Source organism: Mastacembelus armatus, chromosome 19, assembly GCF_900324485.2.
Source record: "Mastacembelus armatus chromosome 19, fMasArm1.2, whole genome shotgun sequence".
NCBI lineage: Eukaryota > Metazoa > Chordata > Actinopteri > Synbranchiformes > Mastacembelidae > Mastacembelus > Mastacembelus armatus.
The window spans coordinates 12,392,829-12,420,249 of NC_046651.1; the positions used below are offsets into that span (position 1 = coordinate 12,392,829).

Here is a 27,421-nt window from a genome sequence, read left to right on the forward strand (position 1 = left end):
GTTCGTGAGAATTATAGTTCAGCGCAAAATAAATCAATTCTGAGACCCCTAATTTATGCGGCCTAGAAAGGATTTAGTTCAGTCAGTGCACTTTCATTTGGGATTAAATATGGACTAAAGGTTCGTGGAATTCGGGAGTTACTGACATAGGCAGGACAGTAGAAGCAGGAGTCCGGCATTGTCCAAACTTCACGGCTTTAATGAAAAGCTGGAACTCTTGAGGCTCTCGGGCCACTTTACGGCTCTGAGAGGCGGGTCTCTAAGCGCCCCCCCAGCTGGAGAGTCGCACTGAAAAATGTACGATTTTTTTTCCAAAATAAAAGCGGAAGTTGGAAAAAATAAATACTGTTCAGTCATATGAATGAAACTCAAAATAGATAGCCCACATTTTAAACACATTGTGAGTAATAAATGCGCAATATCTAAAAACAAATATTACTTCTTTTCCCTTCCATCGTCAGGATATTTATTTATTTTTATTTTTTAAAGGAAGTAGTTCTCTCTTATTATAGTGGTTGGTTTGACGGAAGTGCTTCCCACTCCCAGCCCCGACATTTCTTCCCCCTTGGTAAAAAGAATGCACGGCAGCCTGGAGATTGTCCACGTTTACAGGCTGCACACACCGCTGCCCTGCTGCGCATCTACAGCGACCGCCCTCTGCACGCACAGGACCACAGGCCTTCATTTTTTTAACTTTTCATTTTTCTAACTGTTATTGCCGCCGTTCAGTGTTTTGCATCGTGACTCTGTAAAATGTTTGCCTGCTGTATTGTCTTTTTCCTCCTCATTACACGGTCTCCCGTGGGCTCTAATCCCAGTCCTGTGTTAGGAGATGTAGTCGTGGACAGATACTTCATCCCCGAAGTCTGCGCCAGAGAAGCGAAAAACGGAGATTATGTTCGCTATCACTATAACGCCACATTCATCGATGGAAAAACGTTTGATTCCAGGTCATTTCATTCGTTTTATTTGTGACTTTATTTTAGTTTTGTTTCATTTGCTCTCAAAGTTAAAAACTTTTCTGCAGGGGCCCTGAACCTCATTCAAACCTCCACTGTAGATGCAGCGTTATTCAGACATGCACAAATACTGAGATGATATTTTACATGTCGAAACAAGTTTGTAATAGTGAAGATTCCTGCGTGCAGGCCCTGCAGATGTAGCTCTGATTACTCCGGAGTTTACATAGTTCTGAGGTTGACCCACTTTTCTTTGTCCGTCCTTTGGTTTCCACAGTCACCAGAAAGGAGCCGCCAAAGTCGGTCTCATAGGTGAGGGGCGACTCATCGATGGCGTCGATAAAGGTCTGCAGGGCATGTGCGTGAAGGAGCGCAGGACCATCACCGTCCCGCCTCACCTGGCCTATGGAAGCACCGGGGCAGGTAAATGAAAACGTCCCATAGTGGAGTGATGTGCAGAAGTGGGGGGGCTGAGTTTTACAGACGGGTTTAAAGACGTTTGATGTGTTAGATGTGTAGATACAACACAGCAGATTGGTTTCTGCTGGAGGTCCATAGCTCATTTTCCCACAGCCCTTGGTTTAGTTAAGTGTGTTTGATTAGTAACATTTGTTAGGCACCATTCAACACACAGAGCAGAAAGCTTTTGCTATGGCAGTTTGGGTTATCTTGTATTGGTGCATCAGAATTTAAATATTTTCCTTCCTGGAACATGTCTGTTGTCCTACAGACAGCAGCTTGACATTAGATGGTTCATTCATAGGCATGAATACATTTAAAGCAGTGTAACGATGTTTGAATGATCTTTACCTTCATTACTGCCTGACCCAATATTTTGTTCTAAGGAGATAATGTCATGTGATTCAGTTAAGGTGTAACCATCTTTTCCCAGGTGATGTGATTCCTCCAGACACCACCCTGGTGTTCGACATCCACCTGCTGGATGTGTGGAACAAAGCCGACCTGGTCGCCACCAAAACAATCACCACTCCCAGAGACTGCAAACGCTCCGTGATGCGCACTGACTTTGTGCGCTACCATTTCAACGGCACTCTCCTCGACGGCACCGTCTTCGACTCCAGGTGAGTGAGTTCTGGCTTGAATGACTGTTGTCATTTGTTGGAGAGGTTTACTGGATGATTCAACAAAGTGGTGACATTTGTATGAAATAATGTGTTAGAATGAGATTGTATCCATAACAATAATGTCTCATCCACAGTCAGTGTATGAGCTCCAGGCACTGAGCTAAAGCTCTGTTCAAACAGCTGTTTGTCTGTGCTGTGTCATCCAGGTATGTTGTGTGAAGTTGTGTGTTTGACTTTGCGCTTGTATGAGCCCCACGCAGCTACAACAGGAAGCAGACCCACAACTCCTTGGTGGGTGAGGGTTGGCTGATCAAAGGCCTGGATGAGGGTCTGCTGGGCATGTGTGTGGGAGAGGTCAGAAATGTCGTCATCCCACCCTTCAAAGCTTACGGTGAAAAAGGATCAGGTGAGTACAAATGACAGCAGAAGAGAAAAGAAATTATTGGGTCGAGCTAAAAGGAGGCAAGGAGTCAATAGACGAATCACACAAATCATCACAAGTCATTTTCTTAAGTACTTAAAATGTCTTGATTTCCTAGACCACATTTTACCTTTAACATTTGTATTTATACTTTTTTAGTCTTTTCAGATCCAAGGAACACATCCAGTATTTAGAGTATAAAGGCCGTAAAGAGAATGTTTGTTTTATACAAAAGTAAACAAATAAATTATAGTGCAGGAGAAATCTCCAAAATACACTCCACCCTCAAAGTGTTTTTATTTTCTGTAAATGTTGATGGATGTGAAGGCTTGAATTCTCCACCCGCTGCATACCAGGTACAGAGATTCCCTCCCAGGCGACCCTGGTCTTTGACATCCTGTTGGTGGATATTCATAACCCGAAGGATAACATAACCATTGAAAACCAGGTGGTGCCCGAGTCGTGCACTCGCAGGTCTGTGGCTGGAGATTATATCCGTTACCACTATAATGGCACCTTTCTGAATGGAGGCACCTTTGACACCAGGTGAGCTCAGGTCTCACGGACAATAGAGATGATTGTAACTGAGTCACACATTTTTTTTCCAATTGTATATTTTGGCAGTAATAATGTTAACTTCTTTATATGAATTTCTAATACGATCAAATCTGTGATTTTAAAAAAATGTGTTACCATCCTCAGCTACCAGAGGAACAGCACTTACAACACCTACATCGGAATGGGATACGTGATTGCTGGTATGGACCAGGCCCTGCTGGGAGTCTGCATTGGGGAGAGGAGGAGGGTTCTCGTCCCTCCACACCTGGCATATGGAGAGCAAGGAGCAGGTGAGTAGTGTTTTAGTAGATTTTATAATACCAGTTGATTCATTTGCAGCATCACACAAATCCATCAGAATATCTGTGAAATAGCATGATTGATCAGAACAAACTATGACAACTCGTACACTAAAAGTTTATTTAATGAAAAAACTGAGAGTTACTGATCATATAAACAATTTTTAGTGGCAACTTTATTCAATAATCATTAGGAATGTATCAAGAAACTCAAATGATAAAACCAGTCAGGTATCTGTGTTGATGTAATGAATCAAGTAGTTCCAACACTTAAGTAAAAAATAACTGTGTGGTCTTTCCAGGTGATGTCATCCCTCCTTCAGCTGTGCTGGTGTTTGACATTCACATCATCGACTTCCACAACCCCAGCGACACAGTGGACGTCCAGATCACCTACAAACCCGAGGTGTGTAATGACACCACCACCGTGAACGACCTCGTCCACTACCACTACAACTGCACCCTGGTGGACGGCACGCTGCTCTTTTCCTCGTGAGTCACACGGACGCTCTCGCCGTATTACTGCAGTACTACAGAAATAAAACATACATTACATTCCCAGGTTCATTTACCCAATATGTAATAAATGTCTGCAGACACGACTATGAGAACCTTCAGGATGTAGTTCTGGGGTCGGACAAAGTGATCGATGGGCTGGATGAGGGTTTACGGGGCATGTGTGCGGGAGAGAAGCGGGTGGTCACTGTGCCCCCTCATCTTGGCCATGGAGAAAGGGGAGGTGAGACTTCTTTCTTTTATCAGGTGCAAGATGTATAAGGTTCTTTGCTGAACAATAATCTCATTTATCAAGCTTCAACAGCTTCTTAATGGCTACATCCAAATTAGCTGAACCAGTTTAAGTCGAGGTTTAATTTCATAGTTTCAAGATTTTTAAATGCCTAGGACTGACAACCATAGAGTAACAGCAGTTTTCTATGGACTAAATTCAGACCTACACTTATGAAGTTTAATTACTTTTTATTTGCATATTTGAACTTCAACAAAAGAAATTATAATTTGACAATTTAAATGCTTAAATTTGTGTCAAAAATAGATTGTAGCAGCAAGGTGCATGCTGAAGCCACACATTAAATCTTTCTCGCCGTATAAAATTTATAAACATGTAAGCTGACATAGACAAAAAAATGTAGTAGTGTATGTATAGTAATAAGATGTACTTTTCATAGACAGTAAGAAGTAAACCAGAGTTGAAATGTTCTTCTCTCCCCCCCATTAGCCACTGGTGTGCCAAGCAGTGCTGTGCTGGTCTTTGACATTGAACTGGTCAGTTTTGAGAAGGGCGTTCCACCTGGGTACCTGTTTGTGTGGCTTGATGACACTCCTGCAGACCTGTTTGAGGCACTGGACATAGACAAAAACAGTGAGGTGCCACAGGAGGAGGTGAGCCACAGACATGAGACACACACACAAACACAAGACGGAAACTAAAATGTCAATGTAGATTAAAACAGATCATGGATTGGCTGTATATTTAATAGAACATTGTTGACAAAGCATTAAAATACAATTACAACTTATCAATATTTAAAAAGTTCACAATATAATTATAAATTTACTATTGCATGTGTATTGTATCCAGGTCATTCACTTCTTTTAAGCAGAATGACCCGTATACACACACACAATATACTGTACATAAATAATTGATATATGCCAAACATAATGTCACTGTAAACTTTCCCAATATTCATAAATTATAAATTGTATTTTGATGTTTTGTTGAACAGGCAACAGAGATGCTTTTGTATTGAGCTGAGAGGAAGAGAGAGTTTTAAATGGGACTTTATTGATGTGATAGTGTCAACACTATGTTGCCAAAGCATCAAAATACAATTATCTTTTAAATATTTATTTGAAGAGTTCATAACAATTAGATTATGCATTTATTATTTATTATTTATCCCACAGGTTGTGGCATATTTATACACACTGTCTCACTCTACGACTACTTTTCATTTGAAAGGCCAGTAAATGACCTAGACACACACAGCATAGTGTACATATATAATACAATGTATGTATATTTAAAATATTTATAAATTATAATTGTATTTTGATGCTTTGGCAACATTTTGTTGATAGCTCATGCCAGTAAAACCCCTTTGAATTGAATTGACAGGGAGCGATGTAGAGAGAAAGGGAGAGCAAAAGTGGCAGAATGAGGGAGAAAGAGATATAGTAAAAAAAAAAAAAAAAGGAGAGAAAGAATGAGAGAAAGTGAGAGAGAGAAAGAGATGGAGAGCAAGAGAGAAAATGAGAAAGAAAAAAAAAAAAGGGGCCTGTGCATTGTGGATGGTGGACACTGGAGGTAAGGGATACCGTGAAGCTGAAGGAGTAGTCCTATTGAGTCTGGTGGGCTTGTGGGACTCCTGAGGCAGCTGACTGTGGCCCAGGTGGTGGCAAAAACTCATGTCTGGGAGGAGTTTGGTGAGGCTATGGCAGAAGACTATAGGAAATTCTGGCAAACCATCCAGCGCCTCAGGAGGGTAAAGCAGTGCTCTGCCAACGCTATTTACAATGGAGGTAGGGGAGCTGCTGACATTATCGGATGGTGGAAGGACCCTGCTGATGCGTCTTCCATAGAGGAATCAGAGGCTGATCCACCCATCACCCAGGGGCCAGAGGGAGTCCAGTTCGGGGACCACAGGATTTCATCTCTGCTTTTTGCAGATGATGTTGTCCTGATGAGAAGCTCAAACACGTGGGAGGAGCTTGGAATAGAGCCAGTGAGGAGGCCCTGGGGAAGACCCAGGACACGCTAAAGGGACTATGTCTTTTGGCGGGCCTGGGAACACCTCGGAAGAGCTGGCCAGGGAAAAGGAAGTCTGGACATTCTTGCTTAGGCTACTGCCTCCGCCACCTGGCCCCGGATAAGTGGGAGGCGAGAGAATGCAAGAAGAGAGATGGAGAAAAATAGATAGAAAGGAAAAGCGAGGGAGAATGAAAGAAAAAAGGTCTCTCATAAAATGAGAGAAAATAAATGAGAATAAACAGAGTAAAAAGGAAGAAAGAAACAGCAAAAGAGAAAAAGAACAAAGTGGGACAGAGGGAAAGAAAGAGAACCAGACATGCATCCACATGCAGTTTCTAGTATCTGCTTTTTTACACACTGTTTCTAATCAGCAATATTCTTCTTTCTTTAGTTCGGGGAGTTCATCAAGCTGCAGGTAGCAGAGGGCAAAGGTCGTATTAAGCCTGGACTGAGCATGGACAAGGTTGTTGCTGACATGTTCCAAAACCAGGACAGAAATAAAGATGGCGTGATCACTGCCGATGAACTGAAACTGAAGGTAGATGAAGACAAGGAAAGGGAACAGGCGAGGCACGAGGAGTTGTGATGGAACAAGAAGGCCTTAATTCTCTCAGGGATAAATCCCCACACCTTAAAACCAAGAATGAGAGACTTTCCCCACACATCGTGGTGTAATACTGGACAGTTTTTTATCACGAAATGCCAAAAGAGTCAAGAGATGTTTTTGTAGAATTGTGTTGTATTTCAGAAAAGCAAGCACCTTTATATGTCCTTGAAAATTGCATTAATTAAAGTGTTTGTAATGATTTAAAGAAGATACATTTTTCTATTTCTACATATACTATCATCTGACACCCGAATTAAGTGCACCTGTATTTATGATGAAAAGAGGTACAGGTAAACACCCTGTCAGCAGAGCTGTCCTCTAAGCACAGTAACAGCAAGAAAACAACACTGCACACGTGTTTAGTACTTGGGATAACAGTGTAAATAAAATCTGCCTGATGGCTGTTGGACCCACACTGACTGACTGATTGACTTACCTACCTGGAAGCTTACCTGCAGTTTTTTGTACATCTTACCAGTGCCACAGTAGATTGACCGGTAAATTGACCGAGTCTCACCTTTCGACTCAGCTCCGTCTTCACCACAACACACCGGTACATCGACCGCATTGCTGCTGCACCAATCCGTCTGTCTCAGACTGAAAAAATCTGACAATTACGTTGAATGATTTATTAAAATAATCCTTGTGATGTAGCATACAGAAGTTAAAACAACAAACATGTCAACTGGATAGTAATTTACAGATAGTCTCTGAACCTGTTTGAGTTTTTGTAATAGTTTGTCTGCAGGTTATCCAGAGCCAGATGCCTGTTGAATAACCAACTTCCAACCTCACAACAACCTCAACTTTGGTATTGATACTTAACCCTGTGATGCACCTTCAAAAAAAGTTTTACGTAAATGTCCCTTTGACAAAAATGTGCGTGGGTGTAAAACAATTGGTCATTACAATACTGTATTTTGAGTCAGGAGACTGAACTCAAAAAGTAATATCGCACAATGCTAAAGCCGATATTTAAGCTTAGCTGGCACTGGCATTACAATGACAGTCGGAAACAGAGAACCTAGCTAGCAAATTCCAAGTACACAGGAAAGTAAAACCAAGCCCACTTAAAAAAAAAAAAATCAATTAAATGTCACAATAACAAATGTTTATTTTGCCAAAAATTACTTTCCATTACTATTGTGGTCTATCTTTCAAACTAAGCAACAGCCTGGAAAAATCAAATAAAGCAAGTTTAGACTGGCTGAAATATTTTTCAAAAATAATCTTTTGGAATGGCAACAGTATTGCACAGTCTGTAAAGGCTGCACATATTTTAGTGCAAGATTGGATGGCTCGATACATACAGTATTTCTTGCTACACAAAGTCTGATAAACGATTGTCAAGTAGCACACACAACTTACAAACTTACGGCAATATGATCAACCAGCTATTTCAATCCATATAGTGCTGAAAATGTAATAAGCTTTCAACTGGAGGTAGAAATAAGATTAAGGTAGCAATGATAGTAAAAAAAGAAAAAAAAGCTTTCTTTTCTCAGCTTGGTGCCTCCACAGTGAAAACCTAAATTCTACTTAATTCTAACCCTCAAATTTAATGTAACCTTCGTTTCATTGCTAACAAACTTTATATTGAATCTTACAGAAAACTCACTGATGGTCAGCGTTTTAGTTCAACTTACACCACAATTAATACTGACATTAACACACAAGTTGTTTTCAATTAAATCAATCTTCTGAAAATGTCACATCAATAACAGTATTATTTACTACTATAACAAAGGTAAGGTGAATAAGGCAATATAAGGCCGACAATTATTTTAAGACTAATTAAGACTAAGAATTAGCCACACAAGCTACTAAATTGTTTAGCTTTACATCAGTGGTTTAATCAGTGTAATCTATTATTTACTCTAAGCCCATGCAAATTTAATCTCAATAAGTCTTAGGATAAAAACATGGCATTAATCAGCAGATGAAGTGCTAACTCCACAAGGCAGAATGTCAGATTCTCAACATTCGATTTGGGAGTGGAGCTGCCTCCGTAAAGTGAGGGTACGCCGATGCAGCTGCTGCATCTGCTGCATACGGTCCCTCTGGCGAGCCAGATTCTGGGGCATGGGGTAGCGCTGGGAGCCGTAAAGATACTGGTACGGGATGCGAACATGGCAGGCCGTGGCTCTACAGCGGGGCTGAGGTAAGGGTGGCAGCAGCATCCAGCGCTTTCTCTCAGCACAGTAACGGTAAGCCTCCCTGCGATATTGCTTGTCTACGTTATTGCTGTTTCTCCATCCTCCAATGATGAATACATCTTCACCCAGGTAGCAAACAGCAGCACCTTCCATACTGAGGACCTCTGGAGGGAGGCTGTCAAGGATGTCTTCAGAGATGTTTCTTCTTATTTTCTGCTGTGCTGCCTCAAATGTTACTTTGTAACTCTTTGGGCAACAAGAAGCTGTGTGGTAGAAGTTCATAGAGGCAACCGCCATTTGAAAACTACAGTAGTTATCAACGAGCGGTAACATGTTCACTTCTTGCCACTTTTGAGTCTCTGTATCATAGCAAGTGGTCACAGTGCTCAGTCCATCCTCATTGTCCATGTCTACAGGGGTCCTGGCCATCACATACAGGTAGCGGTCCTCCACACTCACAGTTTTGACATCTCGCAGTATCTTTGGAGCTGGCTCCAGATTGTGCCACTGGTCCTGCTCTGGCTTGTAGACATTAACATCCTTAAAGCCTGGACTGAAGTTGCCGTGACCACCGATACTGTAGAGTACGTCTTTGACACATGCAAGGCCAAAGGAATGCTTGCGGGCGGTCAGGCTGCTGACCTGCTCCCAGCTGTTGAGCTTGGGGTTGTAACGCTCCACCACCTTAGCGAAGCCTGGCTCCATGGAGCCTGCCACATAAACGTGGCTGTCTGTGACTGCAATGGCATGTCCGTCAAGGTGGTTGTGAATGTGTGGCAGGTTGACCCAACGGTCCTCAGCAATAAAATAGCCAACACACTCACTCAAATACTCTCCACCTTCTGAAACACCACCCACTACCATAATCACATCCATATTCTGGCCAAAACGTGGCTGAATTGGCGCCAAGAAGGACGCACAGAGCTGTAGATCAGCAGACTTGAGGCTCTCAAAATGAACAGCATGGACCTCAAGAGCATCGGACACTAGCTGCTGACAGGCAGCACTGCTTGCCACTAAAGGGTCCTTTCTCACCACACGTGTCAGGTAGATAGGGGCAATCTGAGGCAGCCTTAAAAGCCTGAACAGCTTCTCAAAATGCATCTCTCGCTCCTCTGTGTTTTTGTGCACCCATTTTAAAATAGCCTCAAATAACTCCTGTTCAGAATCCACAATGATTTCAGAGTCTGACATCCAGTCTCGCAACAGGTGAAACGGCAGCATGTAGAATTCTTCATTGTTAATAATTTTGTGGAAGTTTCTTCTAATCATCTCGGCAGCTTCCAGGGCCAGCTGATCGAGCGTGTACATGTGGGCGAGGCTGTGCACAGCCACACAGTTGGAAAAGCTCAACTTATTCACCAGAAACTCTCCACAGAAGTTCTTCAGCTGCACCAACAGGAACCTGATGGGGTGAACATGTCAAAAGTAGTTTAATACTTAATGTGAGCAATTAGACTTGATGTCAGTTACTGTACACACATACACTTAGATGATGTATCAGCACTTTTGTGATGTTTCTCACCTGTTTTGCCTGAGGCAGTTTAACCACTCTGGCCAGTTCAAATAGTAGTAACCTGAGTTAATATCAGCGTTGATCTGAAGTTAAGTGAATTCAAATATTTTGTATCTTTGTATACAAGCAGATATTATCAGTAACACGCTGTATTTTATCTGTATTATTTTATCTATCAATCACCTGTGTGACAATATCAGTAACAGTTTTAAATAAATTCCACGCACCTATATCAGTGTTACCTATCAATGCATCTCCTTCCATTAAACACCATGGGCAGGATTTGAGTCAAAATTTGAATGAATCCAGCTGCAGAATCACACTCTGCTCTGTTAGAATCAGAAGCTGGAAGATACCATCTCAGATGAGGGTGGAGTGGGACTGAACACACCTGACCCAGGCAATCAGGGCAGGGATAGTTGGAAACCTAGCAGGACAGTGATCCTCAAAGCACATGGGCTGCCAATCCTAGCTTTATATTGTGCCTGGCTATCAAGTGTGAGCCTGCGTCCACAGGTGTGTTCACTCACTACAAACACACCTGCTAATAAAAAAAAAAAAAAAATACACACAAGGTGTGGCTCACTAACCGCTAGAAACAAAGGCCTATGGGACATCTGCTGTAGGTGCAACACTTCGTGTATAAGCAAGTGGAAAATGTGTATTCCTACTCAGATTAATTAAAAATGCAATGTAAAAAAAAAATTACCTGTCAGCAAGTTCCAACACTTCATGCACATTGGCAGTGGTCACTCTGATTTCTCCCGTGTACATGAACTCTATGACACTCTCCACAGTGTCTGGGTTGGGTCCGTTTTCCGAGCTCCACTGTTTCAGCTCCACTCGCCCCGACAGCGACTCTGAAAACTGTCCGCCCAGCAGCAGCGTAAAGTAGTGCGACGCTGCGGATAAAACTGAGCGATGCGCGGACACCGTCTGGACCCGTTCCCCAGACAGCCCTCTGGAGCTGAAAACCAACGTCAAGTCGCAGAAAAGCCCCGCTTTTCTCTGCTGGTTCTGCCGCCGGGAGAGCTCCGAGCAGTAGGCCGAACAGGTGAACTCCTCGGCCTCCTCAGGTTCCCCGTCACCTGTTAGCACAGCGCCGCTCCTGCTGCAGTCGTCCGGCCCTTCTGCTGCCGCTGCCGCTGCCATACCACAGGAGGAGGCTCGTCTCAGAGGCAGATGACGGCTCTGACCTATCTTTGGCAAGAACTCTGAAGCATATATCACACACGTAAATAAGCATTCAAAAACAGACATGCATGCGCACTATTCAAAGCCTCGACTGGAAAACTGGAGCGCTCACTTCCGTCTTCAAGAATGTTTGTGCCGGAGCGTCAAAAACGGGGAGACTGTCAGATTCAAGCTAATATCTCAGCTCACTCAGGAGACACACATCCCTCATACTAATACATTTTGACGTAGTTACGACGCATTAAAACGTGTTTACTTTAGAGGCAAATTAACTTTGATAAAGGGGTACCCTTTCGCGCATGCGTATTACGAGTTGTTTAAATGATACCACACTAATTGTCAGTCATATTTAGAGTAAATATTAGTTAAGTACCAGCAGACTTAACACTTAACAAGTAATACAGCAAAAATGACATGGAAATTAGTGGGGATTACTTCCGATAAGCCGCCGTTTACGAAGGGTTCAAAGTCGTAATTAATGTCTGTTATTGGTTAAATTATTTACGGATGATTTTCAGAGCCCTGAAGAGCAATAAGGATCAAGAGCTTTAATGATGCCAGAAAATCTGCGAGTGTACCCGTGTTCAACAGCTTCTCCACAGCAGGACATCTACACCAAACTCCACCTAGAAAATCCCAGATTTATAAGTAGATTAATAAACCTAGAAACTACATCTTAATTTCTCTTTATAAATTGTGTCTTATCAGAATATGGTACATGAATAAAATACTAAATGGGACAAGTTACAACTCATGACAAATGTACATTAATGAACACTTACAAAATGTCCTCACAGCTGCATTACGCTGTGTTAATGCTGTTTAATAAAGTGTTACCTGTGGCAGCATTAAGAGGTTGGTTTACATACACGTACATAAACTCGAGACTTCCTTCACTTCAAAGGTGAAGGCCAGTTTGGCACATCACACTCCTTCACCTTCAACAAATTTAAACTCACATTCAAGCCAAAATGAAAAGTAAAACAATAAGTTCTTTATTATCATACTAGTATGACAGAATATTAAAAAAAAAAAAAAGAAGCAGATTTTTACTGTTAAACAGAAAAAAAAAGAAGGCTAACACAGCAGGCCATACCCTGGACAGTTAAAAAGCTTTTTGAGGTGATGTCAAGTCTTACAGTTAAAGTTGGACAACTCCTTTAGAGTCAACAACCATATCATGTGCAATAAATTTCCAAAGTAAGGTAAAATGCTATCATGGTCCCTCACCAAAATGTGCTTTGCCGACTCACAGGGCTCATTCATTAAGCATTTTGTTCGTCCCTCTTGGACGATTCTACATTCTCTTGTTTTCTGACAGTTATTCAGACAATCAACATACTGGTAAGTAGGTCAATTCATACTTCATGTGAAAGATTTGAACACCTCAAAACAGCATCTAACTTTACAGTAGCTGATGAAATTCAACCACTCGTCTACAACCTGAGTCATAAACAGAGTTGTTCTAGGAAAGGCAATGCTGGAGTGACACTTAATGGGCTTAATTCCTTCCCCCAATTAATCCTTTTTGCCCCCCATTCAGAAAAAGATATACACTATGTAAAATCCACCACTAGACAGTTTTTTTTTTTAATTTTTAAAGAAAACACATTCCTAAAATTAACTTTGGTTTATCTCAGTGGGAGTCAAACTTGAAAAATACCAACTGGTATTAGATGTAGAAATTCTAGTGTTTAAACTAAGGTACAATACTCAGAAAGCATGCTTAAGCACAACTTCCTGTTGCCTGAAATAGGCAAATGCTGATTAAAATAAATCATAATTATTTTTGCAAGTAGTATAAAGACAATGTTTTGCTGATCAAATGTCCCATAAGTTATTGCAGATTAATTAGACTCCGTAAGTGAAATGTGCTTTGGATACTGCCCTTGTACCACAGAAAACTGGTTCTTTGCTTTTTCCTTTTTTTTTTTTTTATGTGCCACTGCCAATGGTTTTTGTGCTCCTACAACTGCTGAAGATTGCATTGGTTTGGCTGTTTGTTCAAAACTGAATAAGTTACATCTCAGACCTTTTAAATAAGCGGCAAAAATTAAATCTAAAAAATATACTTCCCCTTTTTTCTCTTCATAAAAACTAGGTCGAAAATGTGTACCGAGACTCCCTTAGTCAGACAGTACTATCACTTTATGAAGACAGCTGCTGTCATAACCAGAGAACAAATTTTAAGTGAGAGGAGGATTACATGGACATATGTTCAGGAAGCACATAGGAAATGTCATCCCAGGGGTGGCGGTACAGACCCTGTTTCAGCCTCTTCTGGTCCAAGTAATGGCCTAATGTGAGATGGACACAAGTAAAATGTCTGGGTTTAATACTTTTAAACAGTTAAGCTGTCCTGACTCGATCTGAATAGAACTTACCAATAAAGCCCATACTCCGGCCAAGGACAAAGATCCCATTTAGAGCACCAATCTCCACAAACTCGTCAGCCTCATCTCTGGAATCAGTTCAACATTCATGTGTAAAACAATACTGGACAGTGTACAACCAAGAGTGAAAGTAAAAATACAGACAATACACGTTTGGCATCTTAAATGCATATATGAAGAACACACAGTTAAAGTTTAACGCAATATAATGTAGTTGTGAGGAGATAACATATTTATAAATAACATAACTCCTCCAGTGGGAATCTAAAAGTATGTGGATATTGATATAATATAAATTAATAGTACAATTTTGTATAATTTAGGGAAAGTTCTCGCAGTAACAGTTTTTTCAAAAATGTAACAAATTCTTTAAAAAATAGAAAAAACAATGCTGTTTCAAAGTAATGATCTTTGTCAAACTCACTGAAAGTAGGATGACATTTGTGTTGTGAATATAATGAATTTATTCAAAGTAGTTTAGTATACAAAAACTATTCTGCTGGATTCTTTTCTGTTCTTACCGTGTGAAGCCACCACACGTCCTAAGCAGGTCCACAAAGGCAACACCAATGAAACCGTCTACATTGAGGATCAGATTGGGTTTCTGAAAAGAAGAAACAGGAATCAATTTAAATTTCAGAGGAAAATCAGTAAGGCAGCCAACATCTGCATGAGTTAACATGCATGCAACACAAATTAATGTTTTTGTTTTTTCTAGGGTAGCCACTGAGGGAAAGTCTACCCATTGTGCTTCACACTTTCAAATTCAGCTGTCAGGTACCTTTGAGGTGGTGATTTTCTCTACATCTAGTGCATAGTCAAGTAGCTGGGTGGAAGGAAAATGCTGTTTAACAAAGTCCTTGAGAATCTGTACTCGCATGTCTGGATTGTTGATCTGAAAACAGAAATTGTGCTGTTAAAGGTACTGTAAGATTTTTTTTATTTTAAATAAAAATGACAGACAAACCTATGAACTTTTTATTATGATTTTAAAATATATATCAGGATAATGTAATATGAAAATCTGGGCACTGCTTACTGATTTAACTCTGTGACCGATGCCCATGATTAGCTTGCCATCCTTCTTCATCTTGTTGACGAACTCCATGGGCAGCATGCCACTGTCAAATGCCTTACTGAACTGCTTTGCAGCTGCATCCAGAGCACCTCCAAACCGATCCCCCTATAATTCAGTGCAGAAAGTTTTTGACGTGTAGGCAAAACAAAACAAAAAAAAAAAAAAGACATGACACTAACCTTCCACTAACTCTTCCAACTACTATATGCTTGAAATGTGTTGACACCAAATAAAACTGCTTCAAGTCACAGTTTTCATCAGGCCACAGGTGTTAGACTGATTGTTTGGCATTTTTTGTTTTCATAAATTCTGTTTTCTTGGGTGATGGCACAGTGTTATTGCATGTGTGCAGTACTGACAATGGTGAGTAGGCCAGAGGTGAGGCTTGAGACAAGATCTTTGCCAGCTCGAGCACAGACAATGGTGTTGTGGGCCCCAGACACAGCAGGCCCATGGTCAGCAGTCACCATCAAGCACATTTCAATGAACTGGCAGGCATAGCGGGGCAATCTAGAGACAAAAAACTTTTCCACTTATTGCCTAAGACAATACTAGTACTCCTAGTAAATTATCAACACTAGTTTGTCTAGTCACCACACAAACCTGCGCTGGAACCAAAGCAAGCCCAGCACTCCTCCTAAACCCATCTCCTCTTTAAAGACCTCAGTGATAGGCATGCCGGCGTAGATGAGCTCCTGGCCTCGCTCATCACAGATGCTAGTCATGAATGAGGCTGGCTTACGGATCAGGCCCAACTCCTGGAAATTCCAGAGAGCAAAACAAATAAGATTGGTTGGTTCCAACACACAGGTGAGACAATGTTAAAACAACTATACAGAGTGAAAAACATTTTGGGGGTTTTCTAAACAGTAATTAATTTCTTACTCTGGCCCACGAATAATCCATAGGTACTGTTGGGGGAGGCACTTCCTGGGCAGGAACGATGGTACCTTTGGCCACCAGGTCATCATAAACACTCCTGTTTCACCAAATAGTCAAGTTATTTTTATTTATTTCAATCAAGTAAACACAGTAAATATACACAATATCAGTGAATAACAGTTGAAGCAACTCAGTCATTGTTGTATGAATGTGATGAATTTCTCACCTGATGACATCCCCCAGCTCATCAAAGCTCTTCGGTACATAAGCCCCAGCATCCCTCAGAGCCTGGTTCTTGGCTAGTGCCGTTTCTGAAGCCTGGTTAGCACAGGCTCCTGCATGGCCAAACTGAACCTGAAAACAACAGCATCACAGGTTAAGGGCAAGTGGGTCTCAAAAACTTCTGAGTTGTCACTACACTACAAAAGCTGTAAAACAGAGCTAACTGACCTCTGAAGCAAACATGGTGGCACAGGTTCCAATACACCAGCACACCACAGGCTTAGTTATTCTGCCTTCTGTGATACCTTGGCAGATCTTGTACTCTTCTGTGCCTCCAATCTGGATGTCAAATATATATATATAAATTCACAGGAAGCATGGCCAAAATACCTCAATTAAATAAGAAAAACATTATTCTATGTTAATCTAAGCTACTCTCACCTCTCCCAGCACCACTATCATCTTGATCCCTGGAGTGTCCTCGTAATGAAGAACATGGTCCATGAAGGTAGAACCTGGATATCTGGGAAAGAAACAAAATGTAAAGATTTAAAAAAATATTTCTGTGGCACAGGAATAAGTGATCTAAAAATCCTAAAACTGTTCCTGAAATCCTAAAAGCTTCAACACAGCAGCTATCTCTCACGCCGTCTAAATAATGAATCTGCAAAATGTTTTTTGTACCTGTCTCCTCCTATGGCCACACCTTCATAGACGCCATCTGTGGTACGGGAGATGATGTTGTTCAGTTCATTTGACATGCCCCCAGAGCGTGACACATATGCCACGCTGCCAGGACGGTAAAGTTTGGAAGCCAGGATGTTGTCCAGCATGCCACCTGTGTTCCCAATCTTAAAACAGCCTGGCTTGATGCCACCAACCTGGAAAACAGCATCAAATTAACTTATGTATGTCAATAATGAATTTTTTCTGTTTCCATACACTGATGATTACACTGTCAAACAGCCACAGTGTCAGCTGTATTCATATTCTAATTTAGTAGATGAAATCATTGGTTCATTAAGAAACTTGCTTTGTGTGACAAGGATGCTTACTGTGGCAGGGCCAATGATGGTGACACCTTTCTCATCAGCCACCTTGATCATCTTCCTCGTCTGTGCTTCAGGGATGCCTTCAGCTATGATGGCAATGGTGTGAATCTGGAAAGACAATTGGACAAATGTGGTAATTTACATATTTGACTGAATGAACTGATGAAGTGTGCAATTTAACACATTTTGCAGTATGTCATTCTACCTGTGGGTACTGCATGACTTCCATTGTGCTGTCGAAGGCTGAGCGCAGTGAAGCAAAGCTGATCACGACGTCCACCTCGGGGTGCTTCTTCATGGCATCTGCCATGTTTTTATAGACCGGCAGCAGGATCTCCTTGTGGCCCCAGTAAAACTTCTGCTTGTGATCCCCACTGGGGAACATAGAAAGGCAGGACAACATAAATAATTTTTATGTCTTAGATTTACATGTAAATTTGGAGCTCTGGCACCACTGAATTACATCACTAAAATTGTGCAAGGTGTAACAATATGAATATTTAATACTGTAAAAAGAGGCAATCAGCATGAAGAAGCCTATCAGTTAAAAAAATAAATACTAGTAACATCTGGCAGTGTCAGTGGATTTTGTAAATGTTATATTATCCTGCTTTGGTTGTGAGAAGACGTTTTCTTCATTCCACAAACGGTTGTGGTTTTTTAACCTTGACATAGTAGAACCATCTTGTATCTAAGTCTGAATCATAACAAAAACAAGCACTGACAAACAGTTGATTTATGCAGCAAAACTCAAAAACTATTTATGGTAAAAGTGCAGAAATGTTAGGAAACCTACGTGAAGGGGTAGACCATGGCTGCCACAGAGGGTTCATCCCGGGAGCACACGTAGTCAAAGTCCAGCATACCTTGCACAGCCCGTGTCTGCATGCCCCAGACAATGGCCTTGGTGTGTTTGCTGAAGAGGGTGGTGGCTTTGGCTGAAAAGGTAGAGAGATTCAAGTCAGAGGGGAAGAGAGAAATAAAAATAATCCTAAAGGAGAGGGGCAGGGGTTGGCTCAGGAAAATGCAGAAACGGGGACAGTAACAAGCAGAGTGGAAAGAGCAATCACTCCTAGGACAGATCAGAAAATTCTTCTCTGTGGCTAAAGGCTTTGATGCTAACACTGCTAGTTAGCATTCAATATAACACAGTATAACTCACATTTGTAAGTACATTCAAGTTATTCAGTCCGTTATTTTGTTCACCCCATAATGTGAGATCACACAATATTAAAATCTGAACTTGATGAGACACTCTGAACCACACAGCTGAAGTTAAATTAAAATGCTTTTCACATGCTGCTAGTGATGCTCAGTTCTGTACCGTTCCTGTGCAGGTGCACTGTTTTGGATAACAACTGCCAACACCAAGTTAAGTTGAACAATTTAAGTTGAACAAGGAACATCCGACAGTGTGAATAACTGTTGGGCATCTAAATATAAGTTAAACACAGGATTATTTACTATTTTAAAGTATTTTAACAGTTTACTGTACACAGTAAATGAAAACTGTTCTGCGTGTTTTTCCATCAGTGGTAATAAAGGTTACTCTGTGTTTTCAGAGACATTATCCCACTTGCCCATCACCATGCAAGGATACCATAGGAGAAAGAGTGTCTGATAGACATGACTCTTGTGGGCCAATAACACTGCTGTCAGCTAACAGAATTAATAAGTTCCAAGGCTAGATTCCCATACAGCAGTATCTCCAGCAGTAATTCCAGCCCACATGTAAAAAAAAACAACCCTGAGAAGCTCAATGTCTATGGTCAGACATATGCAGAGTATAATCTGTTAGTCTGCAAATGATGTAATAAGTGTTCTGTTTTGAAAGCAGAATGTCATGTTAGCATAGGTGGTTTAAAGTATTTGTTTACACATTTGATCCAGTTCTCCCAATCACTCCTCCTCTCTGCCCAAACCTACTGCCTTTTGTTGTTACAGCTGATCTTCAGTAATTTGCACAGTGAGTTAATTGCCCAGCACAATCAGGGCCAGGTGTTAGTGAGGAGTATTTGTTTTACGAAACAAACCGGTCTTGAAATCAAAGTCAAAGTCAATCAAGCCTTTAGGTACTCTTACAGTTGAGTTCTTATGTTAATGTCAGTCAAAGTAAATGCCTGTCCAATCAATTTAATTGCAGGGATATTAAAAAAACATCCCTTAAATGAACAATTGTAGAGAAACCTCAGAGAACAGACAAAAATGGGAAGGCAGAGGGAAGTGGACAGAGGGCGGCGAGGGCCAGAAGACAGGTTTTTCACACCCTTCCATACCTCCACTGAAGCCTGAAGAGGCTTGTGCTTCTGTGACACCACGGGATGGAAACACAAAATACGACACAATGAGCATAAAAAAGAGAAAAGTATAAGTTTGTATACTTATTTGTATAAGTAGTACAATTTCTACTTCTTACTAACTGAACATACTTTAATCTATAGCGGAAACTGTATCATCTCTGAACCCACACCATAAGCACAGCAGAGGAAAGAGCATGCAAAGCTCAGCTGCTACAGATGCTTTTACTATGCTGTTGGGGGGGAAAAAAGCAATCAAGTGATTCAAGCCACAATCAAAATCTAATTTCCATACAGCTTGTGCTGATCATTTGATTTCTAATACTACAATTTTTTTTTCAGTTTTATTTATCGTTAGAATAATCTATCCACAAAACTCGAGCTGAAGCGATGCAAACATGGTGTGCTCACACACAGACACACCCCTTTCTACCAAGATCAGGAGGGTGAAAGAAGAAAAATGGCAAATCCATGTAGAGTGTGTATGCAGCCGATTGCAGCGTGGGCATGGCGCACCTATTACTTACCTTTCCAGTCACCTGTGACAACATTCTTCAGAGGCCACAATATATAGTGAAGAGACTCTTAGAGAAACAAGCATGAAGAAGATGAGAGTGAGTGGACAGTTTGTGCAGCAAAACGAAGGGGAAGAGGAATGAATAGAAAAAAATTCAATAGCAAATAGGAATGGAAGCATTTGGGGAGGAGGGAGGGAGAAATATACAAAGCAAGGATGAGAGAAATGAAAAGCAAAAGTCTATGAGAACACAGAGTCAGTGATAAGAAGCAGTGGAGACGTGAGCACTGCTATATTATTTACCTGCTGGCAGACCTGCTTTAGACTTTTTCGCTGGACTGGCATCATTAGATGTCCTGGGTTCAGAGAATGAAGCTGTCCTTGTTGTAGCTGGAGTCTGGTGCAGAAGAGGCACACACATTTGTTACCAACAGAAGCTTCCAAGGAGAAATAGTAACATTTCTCTTTTACAGTGGTATTTCAGTAACATCTTTCTATTCACTAATGATGTGTGCATTTTAACTGCTCCTGTGCCTCAAGGTATCAGAAAATGTAATGGTATACAAGAAGGCTACTCAAGTTCCAAAGTGCAAGCTTTTCAATGCTGAAACAGTGTTGGGACATGCATGACTAAACTGTATTATAAATAAGTGAATGCAATAAGCATGCAACACATTTCTGTTTTGCATTAACAGAAACGGCTTATATTTAAGCCATCTCTAGTGAATCTTAAACAGTTATTGCTCCTTACAAACAACATTTGTGAACTTGGTTTACACCACAAATAGAACATTATTTGACAGGTTATTTCACTCAGTGGAGCACACAGGAAAGTCATGAACCTTTCAAGCAATACAACAAAGTAAATGACCTGCTGAGCACCCCGTGTTACTAAATTAAAATACCATTGCACTGCTGCTGGTATTAAGGAGGAAGTTGGCAGTATGTGCATCCATTGGGGGCTGGTTAGGGATTGGCCGGTGGCCCAGGGCCATTCCAACAATGGCTGTCATATGGGTTTCTGTACCAAACACATGGATAGGAATTCCTGTGGTCTTCCCTGCAGGAAAAAATAAATATATATATGTATAGATTCAACTGTGGTAAAGAACCTTTAGTTCAGTGGGACTGTAGCATTCACACCATATGTGCACTGCATTTCAAAACATTACAAATTAAATGATCCCTCTTTCCTTCACAATCACTTGATACCAAGTACTTACAAAAAAAAAAAAATTTACATGGCACAGTCATAATCTAAGTGTGTATCCAATGAGTCCAGTCTCACTCACCTACTTCCCCCATCACCCTCAGCCCCTCCTGGTAGTTGGGACCACCACGCCGGACAAAGATGGTGACCTCATGCTCCTTCAGAGGACCTTGATAGTCTTTAATGGCCCTGACAATGCCCTGAAGAGACAAACAGGCAAGTTTAGCTATAGGTATGTGGAGCATGAAACATAATGAGGGCTCATAAACACTATTGTAGTTTTAATCAACAGCAATTCCTCTTTCCATATCAGAAAACAAGAATGCAAATCAATACCATTGTGACTGATGCACACACAGTACATGACTTTTTTTTTTTTTTTTTTTTTTTTAAAAAGAGAAACAATAGTAACGCAAATTTCACAGACCTAATCACATTATGAAGCCTTGTGATAATATTTAGAGTTATTTACTTTGCACAGGTTCAGATAAAGGCATCAACATATTTCACCTTGAATGTGGCTGCTACATTGGTGAAGTTGGCAATACTTCCTCCAATGATAAGTATTTTCCCTGCAGGACAGACACAGAGAGGGGGAGGGGGTGACATGTTAAGAATATGTTCTTGCCTGAAAGTTGATACCCCACTAACAGTTTAGTGACAGCAATGAAGAAACACGCACACAGTGGACAGCAAAGCAATACACTAAAGGAGAAAAAACAGGTCAGATTGGAGAATAATCCAACACAAACCCACAGGTCCCCTCAGCCAGCTGTTCCCTGTTGGTCCACTTTTTATAGCTACCCTGGTTTGGGGAAACAAGCTCTGTACCCACCTTGGGGATGTTTCTCCCGTGTCATGAGGGATAGGATGGTTTTAGCATAGTCATAGGTCTGCTGTTCACTGGGTGCACCCGAGTACTCGCCATAGTTAGCCAGTTCGTCCACCCCACCCAGGTCACAAATGGTATCGCTAAAAAGGAGAGAGAGTCAAGTACTGTGTCCCAATTCTAGTTGATGTTTTCAGTTTTAAATAAACTTAAAAAAAAAAACTAACTGGTCAAACTGGTATTTGTTAAAAGCAAAAACTGGCTTTGCTTGAGTGATTTCCATGGAAGTCAAAGTGTAACTTGCTTTCAAATTTCAAACACAGAACTAGTGGTACAAAACAGTAAATATATTCATATCTTTTATAAACCAAAGCAGTTTAAATAGATTCTGCTGACTAAAGAACCTCATGCAAACCCTACAAACCAATGGACTACCTGTAGACTACTGAAGCCCCTCCTCCAGCCACCATGGTCCAGATCCTGCCACGAGGATTCAGCAGGGTCAACTTAAGACTGGCACCACTCTTTGCATCCAGATCAGCTATATAGGCCTCCTACAGGTGAAAAACATACTGTGGTAATACAGTCTCAACAATGACAGCACAGGGTCAAAGATGGAGGCAGAAGTTGAGCTTTAAGATACTTGTGCATTTAAGTCATGTTAATTAACGTCAGTTAGGGTCCAATAACTACATATGATATATTTCTTCCTCAACGGAGTCAAAAACAAGTGCTGCAAAAATAATAACATGAAATGAATAGGATTATTAGGTATGTGGACTGTGATAAACACATATTCCCTCAGGGCATTAAACGTCTACATTTGCTATGAATAAACAATGGCAAAACAAACTGGAGCACTGTAACCCAAAAGATATTAACAGACACACACATATAAGACTTGATTTGACATCTTTCAGCTCTCACCTCTGGATATGCCTCTCTTCCAAATGGAGGAGGAAACTCCACATCTCCCCATTTAGCCTTGCAAATGTAATCTGCTGTGGCATCAATCTTGGCAGCCATGTCAAGTATGTACACTCCATCGTCGGTGACAACTGGTCGACAAGTGAAGTTATTAATTTCATACTTTCACAGTACATGTGAGTTCTGTAGTTACTGGGGTAAATGCAAATTTTTGGACTTGACAATTTAGTTGTAAAAAATTCACCCAGCCACACAAATGATTTGGGTTCTTGAATAATGGGTATGTGCAAATGGTGTAAGTAAAGTAATAAAACCATTCCAATATTCCCAAACGGAGGAGTGATACTGACCATTTCTTTTGGTAACAGATCAGTACAACTACATAGTGAAGAGCTGTGCCTCTTGAAGTTAAGAAAAACTTACCAAGTGGGTTGATCTCAAGGTAGGTGAAGTAGAGGTCCTCATATAAGTTGAAGAGCCCCACAATAAAACTGGCCAGGACTCTTTCAGGAAAAAACAGGAGTCAAAAAACAGCCTGCCTCTTATAATGCACAGTTAAACTATGATCAAATTCACAGTAAACATTTTGGTTCCAAGAGCACAGCATGTGAGGACTTAGAGGAAGAAAAAAAAGAAAAAAAACAGAGTAGCAAGTGACACAAATCTTACACTTAGGAGAGAAAATCTCTTTAATGTAACAAAGAAAGGAGTGTGTATCCGTACTGTTTCTTCTTATCTGGAACATGTGTGAGGAGCTGCTCTGTGACTTGGTCCTCACTCAGCTTGTTATCCACTCCAACCATCAGCCTTTGTGCCTTGGCGTCCACATCACCCACCTCCACTCCTCCCTCATGGTGGAAAAGCACATGGTCGCCCTCACGAGTGGCATAGATACACACATAAAACTCCTCCTCCTGGTTGAGGCAGCAGACAGTTGCAATTACAAACTAACATTCACAGAACAGCAGAATGTGGACTCTCACGATAGCCTTTAACAACATCAAACTTCTAATAAAAAAAAAAAAAGCCACATTTTCTTACAACTTCCACAAGTGACAAGGACATAGCATACTGGATATTGCAGCAAAGTTTAGTCTAAGTCTGCTCTTTTCACAAAAATATAAAGAAATCACAAGTTGTGGGTTGATAAGTTGTCAACACAAAAAGCTGGAGTGCATTACCTGTCTGTGTGGAACAAATGGCTCAATAAGGAAGTTCTTTAGGATACCTTTTGCCTTTCCGACCTAGTCGACACAAACACGTGATGTCACAAACCATAACCGTGTTAGTTTAACCTAATTATGTAACTGACAGGAAAAGTACAGTGTTATATGTATGTTATACACCATGTTTATACAGCCTGTTTGGTTTCTATAGTTCACATTTAAATTTTTCACTGGGGGGAAAACACACAGGATGGCCCATGAAAACAACCAATGGCATAGCTGGAAGGTGTATTCACATTGTTATATAGAAGAAACATGGCCAGTGCCTGTTTCAAGGGCAGGCTGGAAGTCTTGCATAACACAACGTGGCACTTGTGAGACTTACTGTCCAAGTCAGACTGTTAAGCTGCATTATTATGCTCATTTTCAATATAACTACTTGGAATTAGTTGAAAGAGCAGGGGCTATGTGCCAAATATAATGTCACATATACTAGCAACAACATGCTCACTAGTCTACCTAAGACTAAAAAGTAAAAATATAAGAACAGGACAGGGACTCAGTTAATTAACCTGGTTATTTTGTAAAGAGATAAAGCTACAGAACAGCTAGCAATTTAGAAAAAAAACATTGGCTTCTGGTAGAAAGACAACTGAATGACTGGTAAGAAAGTGTGATACCATTCAACTCACAGTGGTGTCTTTCATGAGATGGGCTTTTAGCCACTCCTGGACACCCTGCAGGTCCAGGTTGATCCCCACCAGACCAAGCTTTCCACGCCGTTTGATTAGTTGATCTGGCTTCACCACCAGCTGCTACAGGGGAACCAAGTGGAAGAAACATCAGCCAGATATTACATGAAGGTCAGAGATTTGTAAATACAGACACTAGGTCACAATAAAAATAGGATTCTGACAGCAGATAATTTCAGTTATATAGATAATATTTCCCCATGTACAGGTTTGATTTTCTACAGCTCTTCCCTTTTCTGCTGCTTATCCAGAGTCATATCTCAGTGACTGCAGGTTAAGTAAGGTACTCCAGACATCCCTCTAACAGGAATGTTTTCCAGCTTTTCCTGGGTGATCCAGAGGAGTGTTTAATGATGTGCAACTTTTCCACATCCTGCTGTATTACCAAGATTACCCATGACCACATTTTGTTGTCCCACACTGTAAGAAAACATTTTCTCCAACTTTATAGATTAAATACTTTGACCTTGCTAGCCATGCCTAATTTATTTAAACATTTCCACAAGAAAAGACTAAATCATAACACCTACTACATGCCACTGCTGTAACAACCAAATGCCCTAATTTAGAGTTTCAGTGACACAGAGTTAATTGTTAGCCTTGTGGTTTTAATAATTTCTTAGCTGAGGAAACACAATCCAGAGACAGGCTACTGAATTTATATTAAGTCTGGCACTGGAGCCGTACCTCTGTAAGCAGCCATGCATGCTCCTGTGTGAGGCGGTCCCAGTCCGTCTCAGGAGTTACGTTGGCACAGCAGAAGCGGTTCTGCACAGCCGCTGAGGTGCAGATATACTTATACAGGAACTCCTTTCCTGTCTGTTCTGAGATGGCTTTCGCTGACATGGCAGCGCTGGATAGAACAGGACCTTTGGGAAAGGGAAGGCAAAAAAAAAAAAAAAAAAAATCATTTTCAGAGTCACATCATTAATGTGTATCCAATCGACTTTGGTCACTTTCCTTCTATCAACAAAACAGTAACTAGATGTAGTCTGTGAAAAATAAACTAACTATAGCAATTTTGATAACATTCAAATGTTTAGGAATCACACAGCATGTGTCTGAAGAAAGATGTAAAGGATGTGATGAACTAGCACAAAAACAACTCACTGCATTGGAAGGCTTTGACATTTGACATTCCTGTTTCACACATGGTAGCCTGTTGTCAGACCTGCTCAGACAACCAAGCCAATGCTGCCTCAGCTAATACTAAACATACATTCATGCATTTCTAAGTCATTTAGCCTGAAGCTAGAAACTACTAGAGGTAAATAAACAAGGACCAACCCAAACTAGTCCATGAAGTACTTTTAACACATGCACCAATAACCAAACACTGATAAGTCTGATATGCATCTTATCTGCCCTGGCTATGTCTTACTGATAACATTTTACAGTGGGTTTATTTTAGCTTGTCGTAATTCAAGCAGTGGCTTTTTCAGTAGCAGCTTCTGCTTTAGCTGAGGCACAACACACAGTCCGTATATAATACCTAACCTGGAGAACCGGGCTAGGATTTAGCTTAGCAGGCTATCCTGTCAGTCTGCCATAATCCACGGGTCCAGCCCGTTGTTTAAAGCTGTCAGGCCGTGAAAAATGAGTGTCAATGTACACAATCCTGAAAAGAAGGAAGCTGGCTTTGGAGGAGGCAGCATGCCAGGGCCCTGCTGTTTTATGAGCTTTAGCATCACTTTTCCGGAGCGACAGCATGTGCGTCAATCCAGCATTAGATGAATGAAAGTCTTGTGCCAGCTAATTAAGTTACCACACCCACTACTTAAACTGTAACGTTAGCTTAAACCAGCTAACCAGGCAATTTCAATAACTTCTCCTAGCTGGCTAAGCAGCTTCTTTAACAGCTGTAGAAGGAATAACAAAAGCTCCAGTGACACATTTGAGGGGATGATAGTCCTGCTCTTTGCAAATGATGCAAAGTGAAATTAGCCTGTGATTAATGCGCACTAGGTAAGGGTTCCCCGCTAAGAATAGCTATGTCGGAAACAGCTGTATCTTTTCTGCCTGTCAGGGTGACAGTAAGAGCAGTTTCGGCACTCAAAGTCTCACCTCACAGCCCCAACCCCCCACCCTCCGCAAAGTCCTGCCTGGCTAACTACTCTAGCCCCACAGCGGCGCAGCTAAGCTAGCAGGTCATCAGAAAAACCGACCAACGCTGGAGCGGAAAAGCGCTGACAGAAGGCAGTTACCTTGTCAATGAAAGTATCACCTTATTCAAGTAGGAGAATCGTATCCTGGTTAGAAATGACACCACCAAACGGACGCGTCTTCTTGTACCGGGGTTTGCCTCTGCCAGTCGCCACCTCACTCTCCCCCCGTCGCACCATAATCTGCCGACTGATTGCACGTCCTTGTAGCGCCCTGATTGGCTAAAACGAGATCACGTGTTGATGTCAGTTACACCCACCCTATAAACGCAGGGCGCCTACAATGAAAATCATAAAACTATAAAACTGCGCAATTTAAAATAACCATTAGTTTGGTCTTTGATAACTACAGTCGTCTTAATATTG

General features: G+C 41.1%; 3 protein-coding genes across 6 annotated transcripts; 1 reads left to right on the plus strand and 2 right to left on the minus strand.

The window, feature by feature from the left end:
- Nucleotides 1-548: 548 nt before the first annotated feature.
- On the plus strand, nucleotides 549-6,910 carry fkbp10b (FKBP prolyl isomerase 10b). Its single transcript, XM_026316154.2, has 10 exons — nucleotides 549-950; nucleotides 1,237-1,382; nucleotides 1,852-2,041; nucleotides 2,305-2,450; nucleotides 2,822-3,011; nucleotides 3,168-3,313; nucleotides 3,625-3,814; nucleotides 3,919-4,061; nucleotides 4,560-4,723; nucleotides 6,487-6,910. The coding sequence occupies exons 1-10, from the start codon at nucleotides 754-756 to the stop codon at nucleotides 6,679-6,681; spliced, it is 1,707 nt and encodes a 568-aa protein (XP_026171939.1). The 5' UTR covers nucleotides 549-753; the 3' UTR covers nucleotides 6,682-6,910.
- A 766-nt stretch (nucleotides 6,911-7,676) lies between these two features.
- Nucleotides 7,677-11,813, minus strand: klhl11 (kelch-like family member 11). Its single transcript, XM_026314764.1, has 2 exons — nucleotides 11,084-11,813; nucleotides 7,677-10,263 (listed from the first exon to the last, which is right to left on the minus strand). Exons 1-2 carry the CDS (start codon nucleotides 11,632-11,634, stop codon nucleotides 8,679-8,681), a joined length of 2,136 nt encoding a protein of 711 aa, XP_026170549.1. The 5' UTR covers nucleotides 11,635-11,813; the 3' UTR covers nucleotides 7,677-8,678.
- Nucleotides 11,814-12,356: 543 nt separating this feature from the next.
- aclyb (ATP citrate lyase b) lies at nucleotides 12,357-27,253 on the minus strand. Of its 4 annotated transcripts, none has more exons than XM_026315113.1 (30): nucleotides 27,098-27,253; nucleotides 25,581-25,762; nucleotides 24,834-24,956; nucleotides 24,157-24,219; nucleotides 23,699-23,889; nucleotides 23,399-23,478; nucleotides 22,976-23,106; nucleotides 22,484-22,602; nucleotides 22,055-22,191; nucleotides 21,730-21,791; nucleotides 21,302-21,419; nucleotides 20,915-21,069; nucleotides 20,313-20,406; nucleotides 20,020-20,076; nucleotides 19,472-19,501; nucleotides 17,992-18,133; nucleotides 17,401-17,569; nucleotides 17,199-17,303; nucleotides 16,828-17,024; nucleotides 16,585-16,666; nucleotides 16,372-16,482; nucleotides 16,148-16,275; nucleotides 15,925-16,018; nucleotides 15,643-15,797; nucleotides 15,399-15,549; nucleotides 15,001-15,144; nucleotides 14,743-14,856; nucleotides 14,483-14,565; nucleotides 13,953-14,029; nucleotides 12,357-13,865 (listed from the first exon to the last, which is right to left on the minus strand). In XM_026315113.1, exons 2-30 carry the CDS (start codon nucleotides 25,737-25,739, stop codon nucleotides 13,771-13,773), a joined length of 3,366 nt encoding a protein of 1,121 aa, XP_026170898.1. In that variant the 5' UTR covers nucleotides 25,740-25,762; nucleotides 27,098-27,253; the 3' UTR covers nucleotides 12,357-13,770. The 4 variants fall into 4 exon arrangements, with proteins under 4 accessions (XP_026170898.1, XP_026170899.1, XP_026170900.1 ...); XM_026315114.1 differs by having other exon boundaries at nucleotides 27,118-27,249; XM_026315115.1 differs by lacking the exon at nucleotides 20,020-20,076.
- Between the last annotated feature and the right edge of the window lie 168 nt (nucleotides 27,254-27,421).

Excerpts from the sequence above, each read along its gene's own strand:
- fkbp10b (XM_026316154.2), top strand. The coding sequence starts at position 754 with ATGTTTGCCTGCTGTATTGTCTTTTTCCTCCTCATTACACGGTCTCCC. Across the intron at positions 1,383-1,851 it reads CTATGGAAGCACCGGGGCAG|GTGATGTGATTCCTCCAGAC; the intron begins GTAAATGAAAAC and ends ATCTTTTCCCAG. Across the intron at positions 3,012-3,167 it reads GGAGGCACCTTTGACACCAG|CTACCAGAGGAACAGCACTT; the intron begins GTGAGCTCAGGT and ends TACCATCCTCAG.
- klhl11 (XM_026314764.1), bottom strand. The coding sequence starts at position 11,634 with ATGTCTGTTTTTGAATGCTTATTTACGTGTGTGATATATGCTTCAGAG. Across the intron at positions 10,264-11,083 it reads GTGTTGGAACTTGCTGACAG|GTTCCTGTTGGTGCAGCTGA; the intron begins GTAATTTTTTTT and ends TCACCCCATCAG.
- aclyb (XM_026315113.1), bottom strand. The coding sequence starts at position 25,739 with ATGTCAGCGAAAGCCATCTCAGAACAGACAGGAAAGGAGTTCCTGTAT. Across the intron at positions 22,192-22,483 it reads GGGGCTTCAGTAGTCTACAG|CGATACCATTTGTGACCTGG; the intron begins GTAGTCCATTGG and ends TCTCCTTTTTAG. Across the intron at positions 16,483-16,584 it reads TGATAGTGGTGCTGGGAGAG|ATTGGAGGCACAGAAGAGTA; the intron begins GTGAGAGTAGCT and ends TTTGACATCCAG.